Raw genomic sequence first — 24,110 nt, 5'->3', positions numbered from 1 at the left:
ACCCTTAATGAGCAACTTCTCCGCCCTCAAAACAGCCATGTGCAAACACCACCAACTCATCTGGACCACCAAACGGTCCTTCTACAAAGAACGCATAGACAACAACACACACAACAGCAAGGAACTCTTTGCCATCATCAAAGAACTCACCAAACCCAAATCCTGCACCATCGACCCTCCACACTCCCAAGACCTCTGCAACTCCCTCTTCAACTACTTCCACCGCAAAATCACAGAAATACATGACAGCTTCACATCATCAGCACCCACCATCACTGATACAACTAACACCACAACACCACAACACCCTGCCGCACCAACCTACTGAACACCTGGACCCCCACCAATGACGAAGAAATCGGCAAAACCATGAACTCCATCCACTCAGGCTCACCAACAGACCCTTGCCCCCACCACATTTTCAACAAGGCCAGCCAAGTCATCGCTCGCCAGATCCGTGCCGTCATCAACAGTTCCTTCGACACCGCAACCTTCCCAGATACTTGGAAGGACACCAAAATCAAAGCTCTTCTCATAAAACCCAAAGCAGACCCTGAAGACCACACAAACTACCAACCCATTTCTCTTCTCACCTTCCCCGCAAAGTTCACTGAGAAGATAGTTAACGTACAACTGTCTCGCTTCCTAGAAGAGAACAACATACTCAACGCCTCCCAGTCTGGATTCCAGAAGAACCACAGCACTGAGACCATCCCCATCGCATGCACAGACGACATCAGGACCAGAGTGGACAAGGGCGAGACCGTCGCCCTCATCCTCCTAGACCTCTCTGCAGCTTTTGACCTCTCTGCAGCTTTTGAGACTGTATGCCACCAAACCCTCCACACATGCCTTTTCGATGCCGGAATTCGCCACAAAGCCCTGGACTGGCTCACCTCCTTCCACTCCAAAAGAACCCAAAGAGTTCGCCTCCCTCCTTTCTGGTCTACAGCCACCAAGATCATCTGTGGGGTCCACCAAGGATCCCCCCTCAGCTCCACACTCTTCAGCATCTACATGGCTCCTCTCGCCAACATCCTCCTCCCCCAAGGCATCACCATCATTTCATACGCTGACGACACCCAGTTCATCATCTCCCTCCCTAGAAACACAGCCACTGCCAAAAAGAACCTGCACGGCGGACTCCTCGACATCGCCAAATGGATGACAGCAAGCCACCTCAAATTGAACTCAGACAAAACAGAGATCATCATCTTCGGCCCAAACAAGACAGCATGGAATGACTCCTGGTGGCCCACCACCCTCGGACCACCCCCTGCACCCACCACCCACGCACGCAACCTTGGCATCATACTGGACTCGTCTCTTTCCATGACCCAGCAAATCAATGCCATATCATCCTCCTGCTTCAACACCCTTTGCATGCTACGCAAGACTTTCAAATGGGTCCCTTTAGAAACAAGAAAAACAGTCACCCACGCCCTCATAAGCAGCAGACTGGGCTATGGCAATGCCCTCTACCCAGGGACCACAGCCAAGCTTCAAAGAAAACTCCAGCGATTCCAGAACGCAGCTGCACGTCTCTTCCTCAACTTCCCTTGCCACAAACACATATCCACCCACCTCAGATCCCTACACTGGCTGCCCATCAACAAAAGGATCATTTTCAAAATCCTTGTCCACGCTCACAAAGCCCTCCACAACACGGGACCGACCTGCCTCAACGAACGAGTCAACTTCCACATACCAACTCGGCTGCTCCGCTCCCCCGATCTCGCCTTTGCTACAGTCCCCCGCATCCAACGCACCACCTCCGGTGGCAGATACTTCTCTCACCTCACTGCCAAGACCTGGAACTCCCTCCCCACCAACCTACGCAAGACCCAGGACCTCCTAACCTTCAGAAAGCACCTAAAAACATGGCTTTTCCAGCAGTAACCGCCCCCACCTCATCCCAGCGCCTTGAGACCCTATCGGGTGAGTAGTGCGCTTAAGAAATAATTTGACTGATTGATTGATTGCTTGGCAGGGCCTCCATTCCACTAGCTGCTGTTGATGTAGAGGGGGCAAATGTAACGCTGCTAATGGAAGGGGCCTGATGGTGAGTAGCTATATCGCGCAGGGTGGTGTTGATGTCACTCAGCACCCATGCTATGGAGGCCATGGTGGCACTGTGTGACTGCCACTGCTGCATGGCCTCCTGGTGGTATTCCCTCTGCAGCCTTTGATTTTCCCCTAACATGGTGATGATCTGGCCCATCCTGTCCTGGGAAGTTTGGTATGCTCCCAGGACTTGGGAGATGGTTCCCTGGTCAGTGGAGTCCCTCTGAGAACCATCCTCTGGCCCACAGCATCACTCCCAGGCACCCTGTCTGCAGGTGCCTGTGCCCCGGCACAGTGTGCCCACTTTCAGTGTTAGCAGGACCATCATTGTCTGGGGTGTGAAGGTCTGACTCAGGTCCCTGTACTGTGGTGCACACAATAGATTGTACAGTCCTTGGGACACAGTTTTGGGCCAGCTTGCTTGGCTGGGATGTCTGAGCAACTGGGTCAGGTGGAATGATGTGGGTGGGAGTTGTCGACTGACCAGATGTCCTGGATGGGCCAAGTAGGTTGTCACTGTCCACACATCCAGGCGTGTTGTCCTCATTGGGGTCTTCATCCTGGGGAGGGCTAACAGTGTCTGGTATCCTCTCAATGGTGGCAATGGCTGGGCTACCTGTGGATGGAGTGAGACACAAAGTACAGTTTAGATAGTGTGTTTGGTACCCTCTTTGTATGATACAGACATGGCTTAGTATGATTCCCAGCAATGACAATGACAGTTGTTGCATAGCATAGCTTGGTGGTACATAGAAGTCTGTGACAGGAGGGCCATACTCCATGGTGTGTGCTGTGATCAATGATTTGTACATATGGCACTGCTGATAGGTTTCTGTTACTATCTGATACTTGACATGACTAATAGACTCTGCTACCTGGTGAGCAGTCAGGCTTGGTAGTTGTCACACAATATGGTTGTACATTGCACCATGATGTCCCACAGGGAACAGCATATGTGGGTATACAAAGCTAATACTCTTGTATCTGGATATTGTAAATGTGCATGGAGTTTGGTATCTTATTTTCCTACCCATGGTCAGTGCTTTACAGGCTTGGGGATATGGATCAGTGTCCATTTGGAATAGTTACAGGGCTGTTGCTGTGTTTTGCCTTGCTTCCCATTGTGGTGTGACATTGCATTGCTGTCATTACCATGTATTGGTCCTCAGTTGTACATTCTAGTTGGTGTAGCTAGTACAATAGTCATACATGCATGAAATGTGACGTTAAGTGCACATTGCAGGTAATCGCATTGATTGGTTGGTGCATAGCGGGAGTCGTGATGATAGGATTAGGTTGTGGTGTCCCAGCCCTTGTCAAGGGCTGTGTGGGCAACAGGGATATGTGGTGGTGTGGCATGCAGGAGCAGGGCATTGGGAGATTGGCAGGTAGATGTAGTGGGACATTCAGTGAACTATGGGGTATTTGGGTGAGGAGGAAGCATGCAGGACCCAAAAATTGTGCAACATGGATATAGTGGGTACTTACCAGACTCCAGTCCCCTAGTTATTCCAGTCAGGCCCTCAGGATGCAGTATCTCCAAGACTTTCTCCTCCTAGGATGTGAACTGTAGAGGAGGAGGTGAGGGCTCACTGCCAGTCTTCACATGGCTATTTGGTGCCTGGATGCCATGGAACGCACTTTCCCCCACAGGTCGTTCCACCTCTTCTTCATGTCATCCCTTGTGCGTGGATGGCTGCCCAATGAGTTGATCCTGTCAACTATTCTTTGCCATAACTCAATTTTCCTGGCAATTGCTTTTCCTGGACCTGTGCTTCAAACAGTTGTGGCTCTATCTTCAAACTGTCCAATCTGGTGTTGTATTCTGTCAGTGGTGATTTCTGACCGCAGCAGCTCGCACAGCCAATGTTTTACCTCCATGGAAGTACCGCTGTGCTGATCTGTGAGTCGTAATCTGGTGGGCGGATTTGTTTTGGGCTGGTGGTGCTGGTGGTGGGATCGCCTCTTTCCCACTCACCAGTGTCCTGACGGATTTGGATATTTGGTTGTTTGTTGGCGGTCTTCATGGTGTGGGTTGTAATATAGCAGTCAAATGACCTCCATCGTGGCAGTCTTTTAACAGTCGCCACTACGGCGATCTTGCCTAAAGACCGCCAAGATAGTAAAGAGGCCCTTAATTTCTATTTAAAGACGTTTACATTGGAAGGCTGGGCCACTTACGTAGCCTTCATCATCTCTGCGCTCTATCACGAAGCATAGTTTCCTGATTACAGAGGACGTCACTATGTACTCTTGTGCATGTAAAAAAGCTAATCTCGAAAGTCTCAAGGAGGGGTATTATCAGAGACCAATATAAGAGGACTTTGCTGTGATTCAAACAGTAGGTCTTGTCAGGAATATCATCTGTCTTTCTTACAGTTTACATAATGTGTTATGTTTTGCTTCTCTCCTGGCTAGGAAGGGCATGCATATAGACTTCTGCAAATTTAATTGGGATGATTTCTGAATTCACTAAGTAGGTACAATACCCCATAATTTGTTTATGAATGGCGAATTTCATGTGCAAGCCATCTCAATACACATGTAGAACTATAAATGGGTATCTATGATGTCACTTTCAATCCCAAAGAGAAAAATATCTCAGTAGTTTCCATAATTTTACTGATCTCTAATTTTATGTTGTATATGGCTCCTCAAATCATGTGCACTAGTTTCCAACAAATACACAAGGGCAGATAAGTAACAGGGGAACCAATAAAAAAGTCTAAAAAGCTGGCCTCCTAAAGTGTTCTTTGAAAAAAAGCTGGCCTCCTCCCACCCAGCCCACCACCCTCAAGATATCATTCCCCTCCACCAAACACAATAACAAGTACATAACCTCCTGCCACCCACCCACTCCATCCCAACCAACTAAAAAACTACTTAGGCCCTGATTTAGAGTTTGGCGGAGGGGTTACTCCATCACAAACGTGATGGATATGCCGTCCATCTTATTACAATTCTATTATAGCCTATGGAACTTGTAATATGATCGATAGGATATTCATCATGTTTGTGATGGAGTATCCCCTCTGCCAAACTCCTAATCAGGCCCTTCATCTCCTACCACTAACTGTCTGCACACTTCTACAACCTCCCAGCAAAAAACCTGTGCTCCCCACTCTCATTCTGAGAGCAGAGATCCAGCACCATGCTGACTGTGGCTCTGTGAGTGTTCAGAGACCAGCATTGACAGGGGAGTAAAAGGTTGGTGGGGGAACAGTACTGGCTTCATTCTCTCACCTCCCTTAGGTCTGTGGAGACCCTGGAGAAGCCTGGACAAGGAGGCAGAGCAAAGGGGCCACAAGCACTTTCCCTTGGTGACATCACCCAAGCGGTTAACCACCTTGGTGATATAGCTGCCGTGAATAACAAGATTGTGATCTAAATTATCATAATAAAGCCTTTTGATGGAAGGCATAATCAACATATAGAATTGTAGATGGATAATAGTGAATTGTGGGGATGTTGTTTAACAAGGGGTTCTGAGTGACATCAAGTGCATATACACGAGTGAAGCTCGAGTCGCCTCCAATGTCACCTAGAACCCTGAAGTGAAAAATATCCCCAAAATTCACTTTATACCCATCTCTAATTTTATATGCGGGGCTCCCAAAATCATATGCCCCTGCTTTCAACATCTAGGTAATGGGGAAACAATACATACCATGGTCTCTGCTCCCTGTCCCAAATTTTAAAAAATAGTAGGCCTCCTACCACTCACCACCCTTTCAGCCTTCCCTTTCCTCTAGAAGCTGTGCTTACTGGTCTCCAGCACTGCTTTGACAGGCTCTGAGAGAGACCAGGGAGAAAAGTCTAGAATTTCTTTATGACGAAGCAGCAGTGGTTAACAACTTCTGTTATCTACTAGTGCTACGTTGCGAATAGCAGTAAATTATTGGATTTAGAATATAGTCATTCACGCTAATGACTCTGTGGGAGACCTATACATAACAAAGCAGTACATCTGAAAAGGTAATGTGTGAATAAATCTTTACGCTAAAATATAGACACTATCTCAACCTTAAAAATATCTCTCTACAAAATTGTTGATCTGTTTTAGAACACTAAACCCAGCAAAATTCATGTCTGGCCCACTGTTGAATTGGGTTAATCTACTATTTTAATTCCTACCGTAGTATAGTTTGGTACAAAGTACGGGATGGGTGCTTAAACCCATGATAACTTTTTCACCGTCTTTACTTTTGAGGGAGTACTATGGAGAATGTTTTTTCCACTTAATACTTTTTCAATGAGTTGCACTGTACATTGTGACGATGTTGAGGCATGACCTTAGCTCATGATTAGCGAAGGAAGGCATCAAGGTCAAGGATACCTATTGTTATTGTGCCTACTGTGTATTTACAGAGATCTGTAATAAATAATTTGGCTTAATACATATGAAAGATGCATAAAATAATGATTTCAAGCTGCTTTAACCCCTCGGGTGCCCAGGACGAGGTGGTCTCGTCCTCTTACAGACCTCGTTTTAGTTTGGGCCCTTGGGGGAAGCGCTAGCGCTCCCCCGAGGGCCTCGTACCCCCCTCCCACTGGCAGGGATAGAAAGGAAATTGCTAGCCCTTCCACTCCCACCCGAGCTCCCCAGTGACGTCTGATGGCGTCAGAGAGCGATCGCTTGCTGCTCTCATCATAGGCCGCCCCCATTGTGCTTGAAGCTCAGCTTCCAGCGTGGATCGGATGAGAAATGCAAAAGCATTTCTCTTTCGATCACAGACTGGGGCGGGAGAGGCATCAAAGGAAAGGAAAGACCTTTCCTTTCCTTTGATGTCTCTGAACATTTCTGCAACACGATTGTGAAGCGATCGGGCTGCAGAAATGCTCACTAGACACCAAGGATCTTTGTTGTTTTTTGTTTATGTATAAGGGGAGAGGCCCCTTTGCCGCCTGAGGCAGATCGGCCTATTTTATTTAGGCCGACACCAGGTATAATTTTTTTTTTCCTTTTACACATGTGGGGAGCGACCCTATCTGTATTGGGCCAATCTGCCCCCAAGGAGTGCAAAAACCACTAGACACCAGGGATGTTTTGTTTACACGACAATTTCACGCAAGGGTCGCCCCCCTGGGGGGCAAATTTATTTTAGGCCATTTCTGCCCCCCTTGGGGGATGATCAGCCTATTTCTCTATGGCCAATCTGCCTATAGGGGGGCAGAAACCCCTTAGGCACCAGGGATTGGTGTGTGTGTGTGTGTTTTGTTTGGTGGGCAGCCTCTTGGGCAAGGGTCACTCCCCATGGGGGCACATTACTGTTGCCCATTTCTGCCCCCCCGATCTGCCTATTTTTGTAAGGCCAATCTACCCCCAAAGGGGGCAGAAAGCCCACCAGAGACCAGGAATTTGTTTTTTTTTAAAAGAAGGTGGGGGTATAGCCATACCCCCACCCTACATAAATGGGGACAAAGTTGTTCTGCCCACCGGTAGGCAGATGGGGAAATTACCCCTGGTCCACTCCGGGGGGGAAGAAAGCCTACTAGATGCAAAGGAATAAAATAAAAAAAATAGTGGGGTGGTGGCTACCAACCAGTATGGGTATGGTAATGCCCCGCCCCAACTGAAGGGGGTAACAGTCTTTCAGCTCATTCAGCGCACACTAAAACATCTTATCCCACGGAAAGCAAGAGGACATTTGATTATTTTGCGTTTTGGTTTTACATTTCGGCCAAGAGAGCTTGTCTAACTCTCAAAATCATCCCACTTGGAATGGTGAGGGCTGCACTTTTTGGACTTTGGGGCGCTGCCATGTAGAAAAATCTACGAGACCTAGACACATCTGAAAATTAAACATCTATGTGACTCCAGGGTGGTGTGCTTCACATGCACCCCGCACCATTTTCTTACCCACAATGCCCTGTAAACCTCCAACTTTGCTGGAAATCAAACATTTATCCCACATTTTTGTGATGGAACCTTCCAGAATCTGCAGGAATCCACAAAATTCCTACCACCCAGCATTGTCGCATCTATACCGATAAAAATTCTGTCCCACTTGTCAGCATAAAAACTTTTTTTTTCAAACTGTCCTTTTGGACCCGCCTTGGTTCCCCCTCATTCTTGACATGTTTTTGGCTCTTCCCGATCACAGGCACTTGGCCCACCTACACAAGTGAGGTATCATTTTTACCGGGAGACTGAAGGGAACATTGGGTGGTAGGAAATTTGTGCTGGTGCTATGATCCAACACAGAAATGTGGGAAAATTTTGATTTTTTTAATCTAAATTTGAGGTTTGCTGAGGATTCTGGGTAAGAAAACACTGGGGGATCCACGCACGTCACACCTACCTGGACTCCCTTGGGTGTCTAGTTTTCAGAAACGTTTAGGTTTGGTAGGTTTCCCTAGATGGCTGCTGAGGCCAGGACCTAAAACGCAGGTGCCCCCTCCCCCTGCAAAAGCAGGTAGTTTTGTATATGATAAATGTGATGTGTCCACATAGTGTTTTGGGGCATTTTCTGTCGCAGGCACTAGGCCTACCCACATGAGTGAGGTACCATTTGTATCGGGAGACCTGGGGAAACGCTGGGTAGGTGGAAGTTTGTGGCTCCCCTCAGATTCCAGAACTTTGTAGCACCGAAATGTGAGGAAAAAGTGTCTTTTTGCCAAATGTTGAGGTGTGCTAAGGATTCTGGGTAACAGAACCTGGTGAGAGCACCACAAGTTACCCCATCCTGGGTTCCTCTAGGTGTCTAGTTTTCAGAAATGTCCAGGTTTGCTAGGTTTTCCGGCTGAGCTAGAGGCCACAATCCACAGCTAGGCCTGTGGTAAAAAGTAGGTCAGTTTTCTTTGGGAAAATGAGATGTGTCCAGGTTGCGTTTTGGGGCACTTCCTGTCACGGGCACTAGGCCTAGCCACACAAGTGAGGTAACATGTTTATCGGGAGACTTGGGGGAATGCTGGGGGGAAGGAAATTAGTGGCTCCTCTCAGATTCCAGAATTTTCTGTCACCGAAATGTGAGGAATAAGTGTTTTTTTGCCAAATTTTGAGGTTTGCAAAGGATTCTGGGTAACAGAACCTTGGGGGAGCCCCACAAGTTACCCAATTATGAATACCCCTAGGTGTCTAGTTTTCAAAAATGTATAGGTTTGGTAGGTTTGCCTAGGTGCCGGATGAGCTAAAAGCCAAAATCCACAGCTAGGCACTTTCCAAAAAACATGTCAGATTTCAATGTATGAATGTGATGTGTCATTGTTGCGTTTCCTGTCACAAACATTAGGCCTACCCACGCAAGTGAGGGACCATTTGTATGGGGAGACTTGGGGGAACACAGAATATTAGAACAAGTGTTATTGCCCCTTATCTTTCTCTACTTTTTTTCCTTCCAAATGTACGACAGTGTGTTAAAAAGACGTCTATTTGCGAAATCCCCCGTAATTCACATGCTAGTGTGGGGACCCCAGTATTCAGAGATGTGCAAATAACCACTGCTTCTCAACACCTCATCTTGTGCCCATTTTGGAACTACAAAGGTTTCCTTGATACCTATTTTTCACTTTTTATATTTCACCAAATAAATTGATGTATACCCAGTATACAATGACAACCCATTGCAAGGTGTGCAGCTCCTTTATTGGCTATGTGTACCTAGGGTTCTTGATGAACCTACAAGTCCTATATATCCCCGCAACCAGAAGAGTCCAGCAGATGTAACGGTATATTACTTTTGAAAATCTGACACTGCAGGAAAAGTTACAGAGCAAAACGTGGAGAAAAATGGCTGGTTTTTACCTCAATTTCAATATTGTTTTATCTCAGCTGTTATTTTCTGTGTAAAAACCGGGGAAAACCGTATACACAAATGACCTCTTGCTGAATTCAGAATTTTGTCTACATTTTAGAAATATTTAGCTGTCTAGGATCTAGCATTAGTTTCACACCCATTTCTGTCACTAACTGGAAGGAGGCTAAAAGCACAAAAAATAGTACAAATGGGGTATGTCCCAGTAAAATGCCAAAATTGTGTTGAAAAAATGTGTTTTTTCTGATTCAAGTCTGCCTGTTCCTGAAAGCTGTGAAGATGGCAATTTTAGCGCGCAAACCCTTTGTTAATGCCATTTTAATGGAAAAAAGCACGAGCCTTCTTCTGCAGCCCTTTTTTCCCATTTGTTTTTTTTTAAACACATTTTTCGCTGTATTTTGGCTAATTTCTTGGCGTCCTTCAGGGGAACCCACAAACTCTGGGTACCTCTAGAATCGCTAGGATATTGGGAAAAAGTACACAAATTTGGCGTAGTTAATGTGGACAAAAAGTTATGAGGGCCTATGCTCGAACTGCCCCAAATAGCCAAAAAAAACTCTGGCACCTCAGGTGAAAAAGGCCTGGCAGCGAAGGAGTTAAACAAAACTAATATATTCCACATCTCCAAGATACAGATTACATTTTAGTGAGTGGTCGAAATTTATTGTTGTTGCTGTTGCTTTATATTGTGTCAGTTTGTGTCTGAAAGATCTCTCCGTTTTTTTGGTAGAGGCCTTTTGGGGCACTCTGCCATTGGGCGTGTGACATTTTACAAAAACACTTAAGGACAAAGATGGATTATGCTTGAAATCGTCCACATTTGTTGCATCATACTGTTCAGCAGCAATCGGCCTCGAATTTCATTGTAAAACAGTATACTGTGGGACTGAGCTGTCTGACCTGTATCAAAAAAGTGAAGACCTCCTCACTCTGCCATTTGCTTACAGCCAATGGGACTAAACTTAATACATCCCCTTTTACACCTTTAGACAAATTCTTGCTTTTTTCAAGGCAGAGGAGGCACATGCTCGGTTACCTCCTCTAATGTCTTAGGTTCCCCTGTACACTTCTTCACCTACACATGATACAAACTATAAGAAAAGTCTATTCGAGGAACAATTTCAGAACAGTTTCCCTATCAACTGCTTTTCAACATGACATTAAGAGAAACAACAACATGCTATTCAATCATTCCCAAGAATTCGAAATGCCAAATCACACCAACCACATTTCTCTCCCCACTCACACCACACAACCCCTACCACAATTGTCTACGACCTCTCCACCTTCCCTTGTTACAGCCTTGGCTCTTTGAAGCACTGCTTATTTTTTCCTTAAGACTTCACCCCAAAAACAGGCGACTACCGAATCTCCACTATCCACAACACTGCAGCAATTTATAGTCAACATCATAGAAACTGCTTCCCGCTGACAAACATGCTTGTAGCCCACCTAACAAATGCTAACCCCTATTCCACCATTTGCAATCTCGCAATGCTCCTCTGCACGCCCTGGTGCATATTGAGAACTCTCATTCTCGATATGCGCCTCTGTCCTCTAAATATCTGTCTCATGGGTGGGTCCACCTTTTCACAACATTTTGCCAGAAAACCTGAATCTCATCTCCCTGAATAATTTCAGGCCCCCTCAAGTCACTTTGACCTAAAGATCCTAGCACTGCTCAACTACAGTATCATCAGCATTCAAGGAATTGCAATTCGATCCTCAGAGGTCTTATCGATAGCAGTCCATATCATTGATTAAGCTACAATTTTCAAAAAGTATACAACATAAATGGTGCAGTTCATAGTGGGAAAGGAATGGGAAATATAAATTAAACTCACAGTTTGTCTAAGGAGGGGTGGCTCTCACTCAGGCCACTTCACACCAAAGACTGCCTACACTCAAGAAAAGACTCCCACGGGCAGCTCTCTCTAAGGCCCTTTCTCGCTAAGGGCAGCTCTTTTTAAGAACATTGATCATCAATACATTAAGGCCAAAATAGTTGCATAAAAAAACGAAAGCAAATAATACCATATAAATCAGGGGGGCTGGCCGTCAAAGCATCTTTATCTGTTGAAAAATGAAAGAAATACTAATTAAAATGCATCAAATTAATGTCACCTCTTACCCAAATATATATATATATTTACATAAAGTCGTATTCACAGTTAGCTGAACATGCTTATTATAAATGCATATAATTCCTTATGTCTCTATCACAAGTCACATAGCTGGTATCACTTTTCTCAAATAATTGGTAAATGGTCTCTATTTATAATAATATGGGCCTATAGTCGTGCTAATGTACTATCGCCTGCAATAGAAACTGTCATCTAAAGATATATACATTGATTAAAAAGGTTACAGTACACAATGTCTCCCAAAAGAAAAAAATCAGTCTTATTTACTTGTTTTTTGGGATAAGCTAAGAACATCATCACCCACTAAAGTACCTTGCGTGCAGTAGAAAAGAATTGCAACAAATAATGCATACAATCAAATTATGAATGACACAAAATAAATTACAAATGGAGTACTTTGATGTATAACAACCTAATTAGTGATTTGTTTGACAACAATAAACAATAAAATAATGCAATTCAGGGTCAACAACAGACGCACTATCCTGCTGTCAAACTTACCTGACCAACATCAAGTAATAGTCCCAACAGTGATCCTGTGGCAGTCTGGGAAACACCCAACTATTTTTTCCTCATTGTTATATGGTTTCCTTAGGGAGGGGCTTGTAAGACCTTAAAGTTCAAAGTTGTGGTAGTAAATTCGTTGACCTTTCAGTCTCCAACTATCATAACACGTACATTTCATTGTATGTGACAGTTGACCATGCGCCAATGTCTAATTCAGGCCCTTTGTACTTGTCCGGCAGACTTGACAAAGTCTTTCTCTCCAAGATTCCTGGAATTCCCTAATGGCACATTTCAGTCCTATTTACAGATCTTCACATCTGGTGGTTGGGCCTCTTAAATTGCTCTGGATCACTCTGCCTAGTTTCTTGATTTCTGAGCACTCGTCTATATTGTCATGTGCATGTAAAAGCGGTAATCTGGATATCTGGAAAGCATCAAGAGTAGTACTGTCAGGGCACAGTCTAAGAGGAAATGGCTTTGACTCGAAAAGTAGGGTTTGTGCAAGAAGATCATCTGTCTTTCTTACGGGTGCCATTGTGTTTTATCTATTCCTTGTCTCCTGGCTAGGAAGACATCTGAAGGTCATATTTGGGTTACATCGGTTAAGTAACAAATAAATGCATCACAGATTTCTGTAAACACACAGTAGGCACAATATCCCACTTTGCCTTTTCTTTATCAAGGGATAACTTCATAAAATCGGTGCAAGCCGTCCCAATATACATATGGAATTTTAAATGGGTTACTAAATTACGGAGATGTTGTTCTGTTTGTTACCAAGGGTTTTTGACCGACATCAAATACACAAAGAGAGCGAAGCTCGAAATGTCTACGGTGCCGCTGTCAACCGAGATAAAGAACATCCCTGCAATTTACATAATTTTACATATTTATCATTTTATGTTGCATTTAGCCCCAAATCATCTGCTCCAGCTTGCAATATATACTTGGACAGATGAGTAACGGGGGACCTGAAAAACAATTATGAAAAACTCTGGGCTACTGGCCCCCACCCTACCATTTTTTAGCTACCAGTCCCAAATGAAAAAAAAAAAATACCTGGCCTCATGCTACACACCCGATCACCCTCTGCATGCCAAACCAACTGAAATAAAATACCTAGCCTCCTGCAACCCAACTACTCTACCTTCTGTGCAATTCCTCCCGGTCCCTCCCGAAAGCTGTGCTCCCTGCTCACACACTGGGAGCAGAGAGCCAGCGCCAAGCAGACAGTGACTCTCTGAGAGCCACCTGTCGGCACGGTTTAATTTCCTCTCTCAGCGCAGGTCTTCAGAGCCCTGGGCTGACACAGGCCAAGGCGGTTGGCGGAGGTACAGGAACAAACACGTTCTCCTGCCTCCCTCACGTCTGTGGACACCTCAGAACGGTAGCAGATTGTGAATGAAACCTCCATTCTGCAACGGAGCTTTGGTCTATGAAGATCCAGACAAAGAGGCAGAAACATGGAATGTGAGCATTTCCTCATGTGACATCCCAACAGTGTTTTTTGTTACTTCTTTATTGGTTTTAATAACAGCAAATAATCATGAACGAATGTCAGCATCTGTTGCAACCCCCCCACTCCTGCTGCTGCTACTGCCTTGGGAACGAACTGAGAGCCTGCCTGACTCTCAGTTCGAGGCCCTCGTCCACCCGCAGGCTCCTGCTGCACCTCATCCTGGTGGCCTAGTGGCCATCTACAAGTACGTATCTTCTGTCTCTCTCTGTCTCTCCTTACTCCTGCTTTTATACTTCTGCCTTTTACCTCTGTTTTTACTTTTTCTTTTTTCTGTCTCTTCTCTTATTTTTCTGTCTCTTCTGTTACCCTCTCCCTCCTGCGCCGCTGCTGCCCCTGCTGCCCCACCCCTTCCTCTCCGTGCAAAACGCTTTTCCGCCTCCCAGCTGACCGGACCCTCCGCCTCCCTCCTCTTCTTAATGGCAGCCGCAGCGCTGTGAGCGGGAACACCACTGACCTCCTGGTCAGTGTCTGTTGCCCTGCCCAGCTCCTCCTCCTGCTGCTGCTGCCTCTGCCTTGGGAACGAACTGAGAGCCTGCCTGACTCTCAGTTCAAGGCCCTCCTCCACCCGCAGGCTCCTGCCTGCGCCTCATCCCTGGTGGCCTAGTGGCCATCTACAAGTAGGTATCTTCTGTCTCTCCTTACTCCTGCTTTTATACTTCTGCCTTTTACCTCTGTTTTTCCTCCAATTTTATTTTTAAAAAAATTTGGCTCTTCTCTTATTTTTCTGTCTCTTCTGTTACCCTCTCCCTCCCGCGCCGCTGCTGCCCCTGCGGCACCGCACCCATCCCCCCGCAAAGTGCTTTTTCTGCCCTCTTGCCTCCCTGCTGACTGGACCCCTCACCTTCATCCCCTTCAATGGTGGCTGCGCAGCAGATGTGCACCTAAGGCACGCCAAAGGCAAGCCCATCTGCGCCCGTCCGTGCCTTGATCGTGCTCAGCACCACAGACCCCGGTTCTCACCCCGTTCACCGGTTCAACGCCAGCATTCTACGCACCATCAACCCAGGAAGATCCGCAGCCTGCCATCAAGCCGAACCCAGGAACACCCATGGACCTTTGTCTTGCCACGCCTGCTCCAACACCCTCCAAGGACCACCCCATGTTCCTGCACCAAGCACAGGGACATCACCACCATCTCCCACGCCTCTGAACACTATTGGACCGACCACAAGTGCATCCACATTACCTACACAAAGAACACCACGCACCACCACATCCCCCATACCCCCAGCAGACAATGGGGCAAAGTCACAGAAGCACAGCTCACCAACGCTCTCAACCACTCCCTCCCACCGGATGCAACGGATGCTAATGAAGCTGCAGCCAAACTACACCAATAGCTCTCAAACTGTGCTGACCTCGTAGCCCCCTAAGGAAATCAGCAGGGAATCGACAGAGCAAAACACTCAAATGGTTTACACCAGACCTAAAGTAATCCAATCCCACCTACAGACAATTGGAACATAAATGGGGGCTCAATAAATCACTGATGACCGCAGAGCCGACAAAATAGCAGTCACCACGCACCACCAGAACATCAGAACCGCCAAAAAAGCCGCTTTTCAAGCACACCTGAACACCAGCACCCACAACAGAAAAGAGCTCTTCGCCATTGTCAAAGAGTTCACAAACCCCGGGGCAGACACCTCATCCATCCCTCCCTCTCAAGACCTCTGCGACGACCTCGCCACCTTTTTTCACCATAAGATCCAGGACATCTACGAAGGCTTCAGGAACCAAAGCCCGCCAGCACCGCTCACCACCATGGACGGATGACTGGGCCATCAACTTCAGTAGCACTAAGTAGAAGCAGTACTGCTGGCAACGGGAACAGCCTAAATTCAATGTCTGGATCCACCCCCAGCATTGAGTTGCAGGGGTACAATGAGGATAATATTGTGGGTGATGGAGTGTTAGCCCCCTCACAACAGCAGGATTGTGACTATGCAGGTAGATTGCCCATCGTCCCCACTTTAAGTTCTGTGAAGAATGAAAACAGTGAAGAGAAGCCATCCAAACGGAGTGAAAGGACTGTTCAAGTGGCTTTGAACAAGAAATGGGAGACACAGGAAGCAGGCGGCCAGCAACCTTTGGTACAAATAAATTCCCCTCCAGGAGACTTTTTTGATTGCGTGAAGTTTCACTTTATGAATTGCTGGACTGCAAACTGAGCTCAATTGGTGACCGCCTAGTAAAGATAGAAGAGAATTTGAGTCAGGTATTGAATGTCCGCGAAGGGGCGGAAAGGGTGGGAGAGATGGTTTTAACATCAGAACCCCTTATATGTACTAAACCATATTCTGATACTCCCGTGGATAATGGACCCCCCACAATTGCTCTTGTTAACCTTCAATACAGAAAAATTGTGTCCCTGTCAACTTAAGTATTAGAGATCCTGAGGTCACTTTGGAAGATGCAGCTCCCACCTCTGGTGGTGTTTGGCCTGCTAGAGAAAACGTACCCAGGAGATACAGTGATTGAAAATTTCTGTACACCTGTACTAGTTGGGGAAATCTTGTCACAGGTGAGGGCAGGTATTATAAAATCTGAGCCTATGCTAATCTTGCCACTGTTTTTTTTTATAGACATCTGCAACCAGTCCTGCCCAAAGCAAGAGTCAGTCAACATTTCAGGACCCGAAGCAGTCAGCAGGTTTCACAGCTTTTACTGACAAATAACTTCTCTATATTGAGCGACTTAGATACCAATGATTGACTCCTTCAAGAGGGAACCTATGGGCCTCACAATAAGCAAGATAATGCTATGGGACAACGTGTTCTTGCCGCATCCCTCCAACGTGTTCTGTTTAACTTTCCACTATGCTGAATAGCAACCCAGACACAGGCACTGGTTTATATGATCTTCCCACACCTTTTCAATCGGGTTCCAGAGAAAATCCCAGTTCGTCAATAGCTAATATGAGGAGTCAGGGCTATGTTTGTTCCACTGATATCTCGAATATTTCAATATTGAATATGAGTAGCCAGGGACTTTCCATTTCATCCTGGAATATCGCAGGGATCCGTGGTAAGCTGAACGACAAGAAATGGTTATCTTTTATAAGCGGATATGATATTTTTTGTTGCCAGGAAACATGGGCTCTAGAGAACATAGCTAAAATGGATTTAGATCCTATGGTTCGACTGCTATCCCAGCCGTTGCTGGGAGGGCAAAGGGGGGATTAGCGTTTTTTGTAACGAGTTCCCTTGACTCATTGAAAGTGAAAGGTATGGAGTTGAAGCCTTGTTACCAAATTTTAAAGTTATGTTTACCCGGCCAGCCCAGTGTATTTTTAGTTCATTTTTATTTAAATTGTTTTAATTCTCATCCACTCCATATTAGTTGAAGCAATGCTCCCAGCTCTATTATTTCACTAAATGCCAAATACTGCCTAATAATATCTCTAAATTTAACATTCTCTTCGGAGGTTTCAAATGGCTAACTTACTTACCTTTACAGGCAGGGGAAGAGGCACAACAATAGATTTTGTTTTATTATCAAGAGACCTAGCCAAACGGCTTGTGCGCTTTGAAGTGCTTGCTCTCCCATTTAGTGATCTCTATGCTATTTCATTACCCTTAGCATTTCAAATTGGCAATTACACATCTCAGTAGCAAATGGCTTCAGTTTCCTATTCAGCGAATAAGGGGGGTATGGCTTTGATGGGAAGCGATAAACCCGGTAACATTTCTGAGGAACCTGGTTTCCAAAAACTGTGGAGATATCTTGGGAGGCCTCTCCCCTTTAGATGAGCCCCTGTAGATTTGTGTAAGGTAGTTTCAAAAGGGCTAATTGCAAAAAATCCCCCCAATGAGACACCCCGCTCACTCTTGTTTTTCCCATGATTGTACCATCCCCGTTCAGGCACTTAATGTGACTACTATTAGTATTCCCTGAGATATGGAAAGGGTCAGAATAGCACGAACTAAATATAAACAGGCCTTCATGCAGAGAAAGGCAGAACTTAGAACGAGAACATGGGAAGATTTATGCAAAGCAGCCAAATTAAAAGATAATAGGCTGTTTTGGAACATAGTAAACAACCCCTTTTTTGCAGACAGTGAACCAAGCGAGATCATGTGTCATATCCCGAGCCGGACTGCGTTAACCATTTTACAAAAATATTTACCCATGGAAACAGGGAACCTGACATAAAAGAGGTTGATATACAAGCATGGGAGGATAGTTGAGTGGTGGATCTCATGGATCTAACCCCGGCTACCGATGCAGTAACAGGCACAACCTCGGGCAAGGCACCAGGCCCGATGGGGTTCCAGTTGATCTGTTTAATTCAGCAATAGATCTCCGGGCCCCACTGGTGTCCTGAGGGCTGCAATCAAGGCAGGCCCAATCCCATCCTGAAAAGAATCAATTATTGTTCCCATCTTTAAGACAGGGGATCAAAGCTCGCCTGTGTCCTACTGCCCAATTTTGCAAACTGATTCATTCTTGAAGATTTTGGGCAGAGTAATCCTCAATAAACTAGAATCTTGGGCTGAGGAGATTTTTTTTTAGCCCTGTGCAATATAGTTTCCGTCCTGGATTAAGGACGTCGGAACAGGCCCTTAATTTTACTCTTGTCTTGGGAAAGTATGTGATGGCTAAACGTGGGGCCCTACATTTGGCCTTTATGGATCTCTCCTGTGTGTTTGATATGGTCGATAGGGAGGCCCTATGGGATGTGATGGAACGATAAGGCATAGATAATAAATTACTTGATCTTATCCAGTGTGCCTGATCAGTGTAGCCAGGGGCGTTATATAAGGCACATTATAGAGTCTTTTATCTTTTTATTTTAGATAAATGTCCTAGATAAAGCTTTAATTGGCTGCCCAGATGACGTTCCTAGGATTGGCAATCAGCCTGTCTGGGTACTGTTGTGCGCGGACAACACAGTTTTACTGGCGCTTACTGCTGTTAGCCTGCGAAAACTCTTGGAAGGATTCTATTATTTTATGACTGGCCTTAAGTTAAAGGTAAATGACCAAAAGTCTTTTGTAATGTTATATGGCCCTGGAAAGCACAAGCATGGGGTTTTTACCCTGGGGAGAACCCCAACTGTAAAAACACAGACGTTAATTATTTAGGCATCCTAATCAATCAGAAGTGGAATTGGGATATGTTAGTGGCCCTGAGAGCATAAAAAATGAGAGTAATAGGTGATGCCATATTCAGATTTTTGAGAAAGCTATGGCAAAAGCTGATACGGGACATAGTCCAGCTGTACAAGACTAAATGTATAACTGTAGGGACTTACTGTGCTGGGGTTATTCCGGGGCAAGGAAACTAGTTCTAGTTTTATTACCCATATGGAATTAGGAGAGGATTATATTGAAGACTGTGTTGTGTTGGCTGCCCTGCTCCTATGGGTACAAATCAGGAGTAGGCCGCAGGACACCTTCTCTACACAAGATTTGCCTGAAACTGGACAACAGGGCATCAATCCCATGGCTTACCTAAATAAAAAAGGTGTTTTATAAGGTGGGCTGTGGGCACTTCTTTGAAAACCCAGAACTTGTTATGCCAAGTTGTAAGGCGAAGGTGATTGAGTCTTATCTGTCAAATAGTGAGGAACTTAAGATAGCAAGTGTTTTAGGCATGTCTTCAGTAATACGGTATATGCATATTACCACATCATTTACTTTAGAGCAACATTTGACATGGTCAATGAAGCCGAATGTGTTTTATCTCACTTGATTACGGTTGAATTTAGTCCATCATTTGTTCACCTTCCCGGTGCTGACGGATTAGCATGCATCCTTACCTCTGTGTCCTTGCGATGGGGTAACAGAGCAAACGACTACGCATTTCATGTTGTTTTATACCCTATATTACTCTCCTAGACTGAGATTTGTGCATCCTATTCTTTTGAACAAAGGTTTTTTTTATCTTATGAAGAAGGGTTGTATGACCTTCAGCGACTGTTGTCAGGAAATTTGCTCAGCAGTTTTAAATTCCTTGCTAACCGCTTTAGGTATTAGAAGGGTATATGCATTTTAAATTGAGAAACAGACAAGTTACTAGATATAGCTTCGGATTTTAAGTGATACACTATTAGATGTTTTGAAAATTAGAAATTTTAAATATGATAGGTAATTTTAGTATCTTAATTATATGTTTATTTATTGGTTTTATTCTAACTTGCTGTTTGTGCTTGTACTTTTATGGGCTTTTTTAAATAACTTGCCCGAATCAAGTTTAAATTGAATTGAATTGATATACACACAAATATATCGTTCTTGAATTGATATATACACAAATATATTGTTCTATGCTTAACATGTATATATGTCACTAAATAGTTTTCATATAAGTTATATGAATAGATGCTTATGTGTCTCTGATTTATTTATCTATCACAATATGTAAATAGCATCATAACTATTTTTTTCTACAAGTGCGTCACTATTTAAATATTGTGGAAAACATAAAATAAAAAAAGCATACATCAGTAATAAAAAAAAACAAATAAATTAGCTTAAAGTACAGCAACACTTGAAAATCTGAGTTTATAAAATACTACTTTAAATCTCAATATATATTCTCTTCCTTATACATGTACACCCTCTCTATGTACTTATATATCTGTATATTTGTTACTTTACTCCTACTGTAGAAGAAAACAAACAAAAAAGTTTGGCTCTCTCTAATGCACTACTCTTTGCTTCACCCTATACCTCTCTCAATATATCCTCTGCCTCCACTCTTACTCATCCCAAACCTCATTCTACTACTATGATCTCCAAAATAACCCTTTCCTGACTCTTTCCTCCTTCATCTCTCCTTTCATCACCTAGAGCCTCACTTTACTACTATGATATCTACAACAACCCTTTCTAAATTTTCCCTTATATATCCTTCCTATGGCGCATGCCAAACCTCATTTTACTAGTATGATTTCCCTAATCCCATTTCTAGAGACTCTTCCTTCCTCCATCTCTCCGTTTATTCATCCCAAACCTCACCTTGCTACTATGATCTCCCAAATAACACTTTCTAGACTCTTCCCTCTTCTATCCCTCCATTATCCCATTTAAGCCAACTAACAGACATCCCTCAAACTAGCCCATATTTCCTTATACTAATCCACTACTTATCATCTATGGGTTCGGTAGTCTCATGCTACTCAGCAAAAGGCGATTTGATGCCTTGTCAGGGGTAGTAAGCGCTATATAAGTTCAATTACAATTCTTGATACTCTACTTCAATCTATGATAACATTTTTGCAGTCTTTACATGTAAGGAGATATTATGCAGTCTGTTTTTAGAAGTAATGCTTTTTTAATGCGTTGTACTTTACATTGCGATGACTTGCGTCTATGGCATGACCTTAATACATAATTAGCAAAGAAAGGCACTGAGGCCAAGGATATGTACTGGTACTGTGTCTATTGTCCATTTGCGGAGATCTGTAAGAATCCTTAAAGGGCATTGAGCCATCAAGCCCTAATACATTTTACAGACAAATTCGAGGACACATGAATTTTGCCTAAATGTTGCCACTTTTGTTGAATCACATTGTTCAGCTGCAATGAGTTCGGGGGCCTCGACTGTCAGTGTAAAAAAGTGTCCTGTGGCACTGAGCTTTTTGACCTGTCACAATGGAGAAGGCCTCCACATTCCACAATCTGCTTCAGGTTAATGGAGCCAAAAAACAGAACACAATCCCTTTTACACCTTTAGAATGTAAGCTCAAGGCAGAGGAGGCCCTTGCCAGTTATAGCCTCTACCACCTCAGATTCTCCTGTACATTTCTTTTCCACCTAAACATGAACCACAATGGTAAAAAGGCCTGCTCCTACCACATGCTCTGAACAGTTTCCCTATTGTTAGAAATTGGGTCGGTAGTTGGCAGCGGTGTGCACCCTGTCCAAGAAAGGACAACAATCCTAGTCAGGGTAGGTCAACATATACAATCTAAATTAACCTGTGCTCACCCAGTGGTAGCATAGCGCAGAGCAGGAAGGCTTAACTTAGAAGGCAATGTGTAAAGTATTTGTGCAAAACAGATACAATAATCATGGGAGGTACACCTCAAAAAGATGTAAAAAAATAAATCTGGTTTATCTGGATGAATCACGGTCAGAACGATACGGAAGCCATTCATCAATGGTTAAATATTCACTTTGCAGGACTAAAAGGTGGTGCCGGGAACTCTTCGGCACAGTGAGCGTTGATTCTACAGTCTGTGGTAATGTAGAGTATAGATGTTCAATTAGGCTTTATCATAGGGAGATAAGACTAGATCAAGCAGCCTATTATGGTGACAAAATTGAAAAGGCGGCAGGCTCATCAAAATAAATCTTGTGTATTTTGAAGGAGTTGCTTTATTCCCCTATTGGCCCTGAAGCAACGGTAGCTTCAGTGGAACACAGCAATAATTTCGCCTCATTCTTCTTACAGAAGATTAAGGATATTTATAAGAATTTCCCTGGTGAAGACGTGATAAATTCCGTTCAGCCCATTGAGAATAAGGGGGTGACAACTTTCTACAAAGTTTTCCCTCGATCTCTGAAGAAGGTACCTCCTGGCTTCTTAGTAAATTGAAGTCTGGTTCTCCATTAGATCCCGCGCCTCCTCATATAATTATGCAGGGAGGTTTAGCCACAATACCGGTGATAACGGAGATGTTAAATAGCTCCTTACAAAGTAGCATGGTACCTGAATCATGGAAGCATGCAGTGGTAAAGCCCCTGCTCAAGAAACCCAATCTAGATGGAGCCCATCTAAGGAACTATAGGCCAATTTCTCTTCTTCCATTTATGGCAAAATTAATTGACAAGCATGTCAACACTCAAATATCTGGATTTTTGGAAGAACATAAGATTTTGCACTCTACGCAAATGGGCTTTAGACCCGCCCACAGCACTGAATCAGCTATGATAGCAGTTATGGAGGAAGCCAGAAAAAGGATGGATCTGGGACAGGTGACAGTTGTAATAAGGTTGGACCTAAGCGCCGCATTTGATACAGTTAACCATGGACTACTAATTCAAAGAATCGAAAAAGTGGTATTCAAGGCCTGGCGCTTAAATGGTTGAGCTCTTTTCTTCAAAACAGATCTTTTCAGGTTTTAGATCGTTCTTTTTTTTCAAACCAGTTTAGACTTCAATGTGGAGTGCCACAGGGCTCATCTTTGAGCCCGACTCTTTTTAATATTTATATGGCTCCCCTAGCAGATGTTGTGGAACCTTTTGATGTATTGCTTGTATTATATGCGGACGACACGCAGCTGGTAGTCTCTTTCACCTCTAGTAAGGATGTTGATAATTCAGTGTTACCTGCCTGCCTGCAAGCGGTGTCTTCTTGGATGACAGATAGCAGGCTTCAGCTTAATGAAGAAAAGACTGAAATAATGTTTTTGGGAAGGCTTTCCAATCCGGCAAAGAATATTTTGCCAGCAATACAATTAGAATACTTACCTCCACCGAAAGACCATATCAAAGCATTAGGAGTCTAGTTAGACACCACACTAACTTTAGACTATCAGGCTAGGAGACTTTCAGCTACCTGTTTTGGAATACTGAAGTTACTTCATAAGGTCATTGGTGTGCTTCCGCCCTTGGCCAACAGACTTACAATACAGGCCCTCATCTTATCCAGGTTGGACTATGGTAATAGTCTCCTCCTGGGTTCCCCAGGGTATGTGGTCAATAAACTACAAGTAGTCCAAAATGCAGCCGTCCGGTTACTGTTTAATTTGCCTAGGTCTACTTCGGCTAGGAAAGCTTTGATCGCTTTGCATTGGCTCCTAGTGGGGCAAAGAATTAAGTTTAAGGCTTTGTGTATTTTTCATAGAGCTCTATATAAAGGGGCTCCTCGTCAATTAAAAACATTAGTTTAATTTTATGCGCCTACGAGAGCCTTAAGATCTTCTTCTAAAGCCTTGGTAGTGCTCCCTAAAGTAAAAAGAGCTTCTTGGGGAGGCAGATCCCTGAAGTATCAGGGAGCCAGACTTTGGAATTCTCTACCTCTAAATATTCGGTTGATGAGACAGGAGACTGAATTTTGGAAGGCCATTAAAACATGGCTATTCTAAGGTTAAGGTAGTATTCTTCTTCCCATCCTGAGGCGCCACGATTCCTCCAGCTTGTTTAATTTTCAGTCTAATTAGTGCTACGA

General features: G+C 44.3%; 1 protein-coding gene across 5 annotated transcripts in view; it reads right to left on the bottom strand.

Annotated features, from left to right (window-relative positions):
- Window positions 1-24,110, bottom strand: part of LOC138288114 (NLR family CARD domain-containing protein 3-like) — a 497,028-nt gene that overhangs the window by 375,054 nt on the left and 97,864 nt on the right. For all 5 annotated transcript variants that reach the window (XM_069229362.1, XM_069229366.1, XM_069229365.1 and 2 more), the window contains one exon: window positions 11,853-11,891. In XM_069229362.1, the coding sequence (XP_069085463.1) occupies window positions 11,853-11,891 (39 nt within the window). The remainder of the gene's footprint in view (window positions 1-11,852; window positions 11,892-24,110) is intronic.

The sequence above is a fragment of the Pleurodeles waltl genome, chromosome 4_1 (genome assembly GCF_031143425.1).
Source record: "Pleurodeles waltl isolate 20211129_DDA chromosome 4_1, aPleWal1.hap1.20221129, whole genome shotgun sequence".
Taxonomy (NCBI): domain Eukaryota; kingdom Metazoa; phylum Chordata; class Amphibia; order Caudata; family Salamandridae; genus Pleurodeles; species Pleurodeles waltl.
This window is presented reverse-complemented; position numbering and strand designations above follow the sequence as displayed.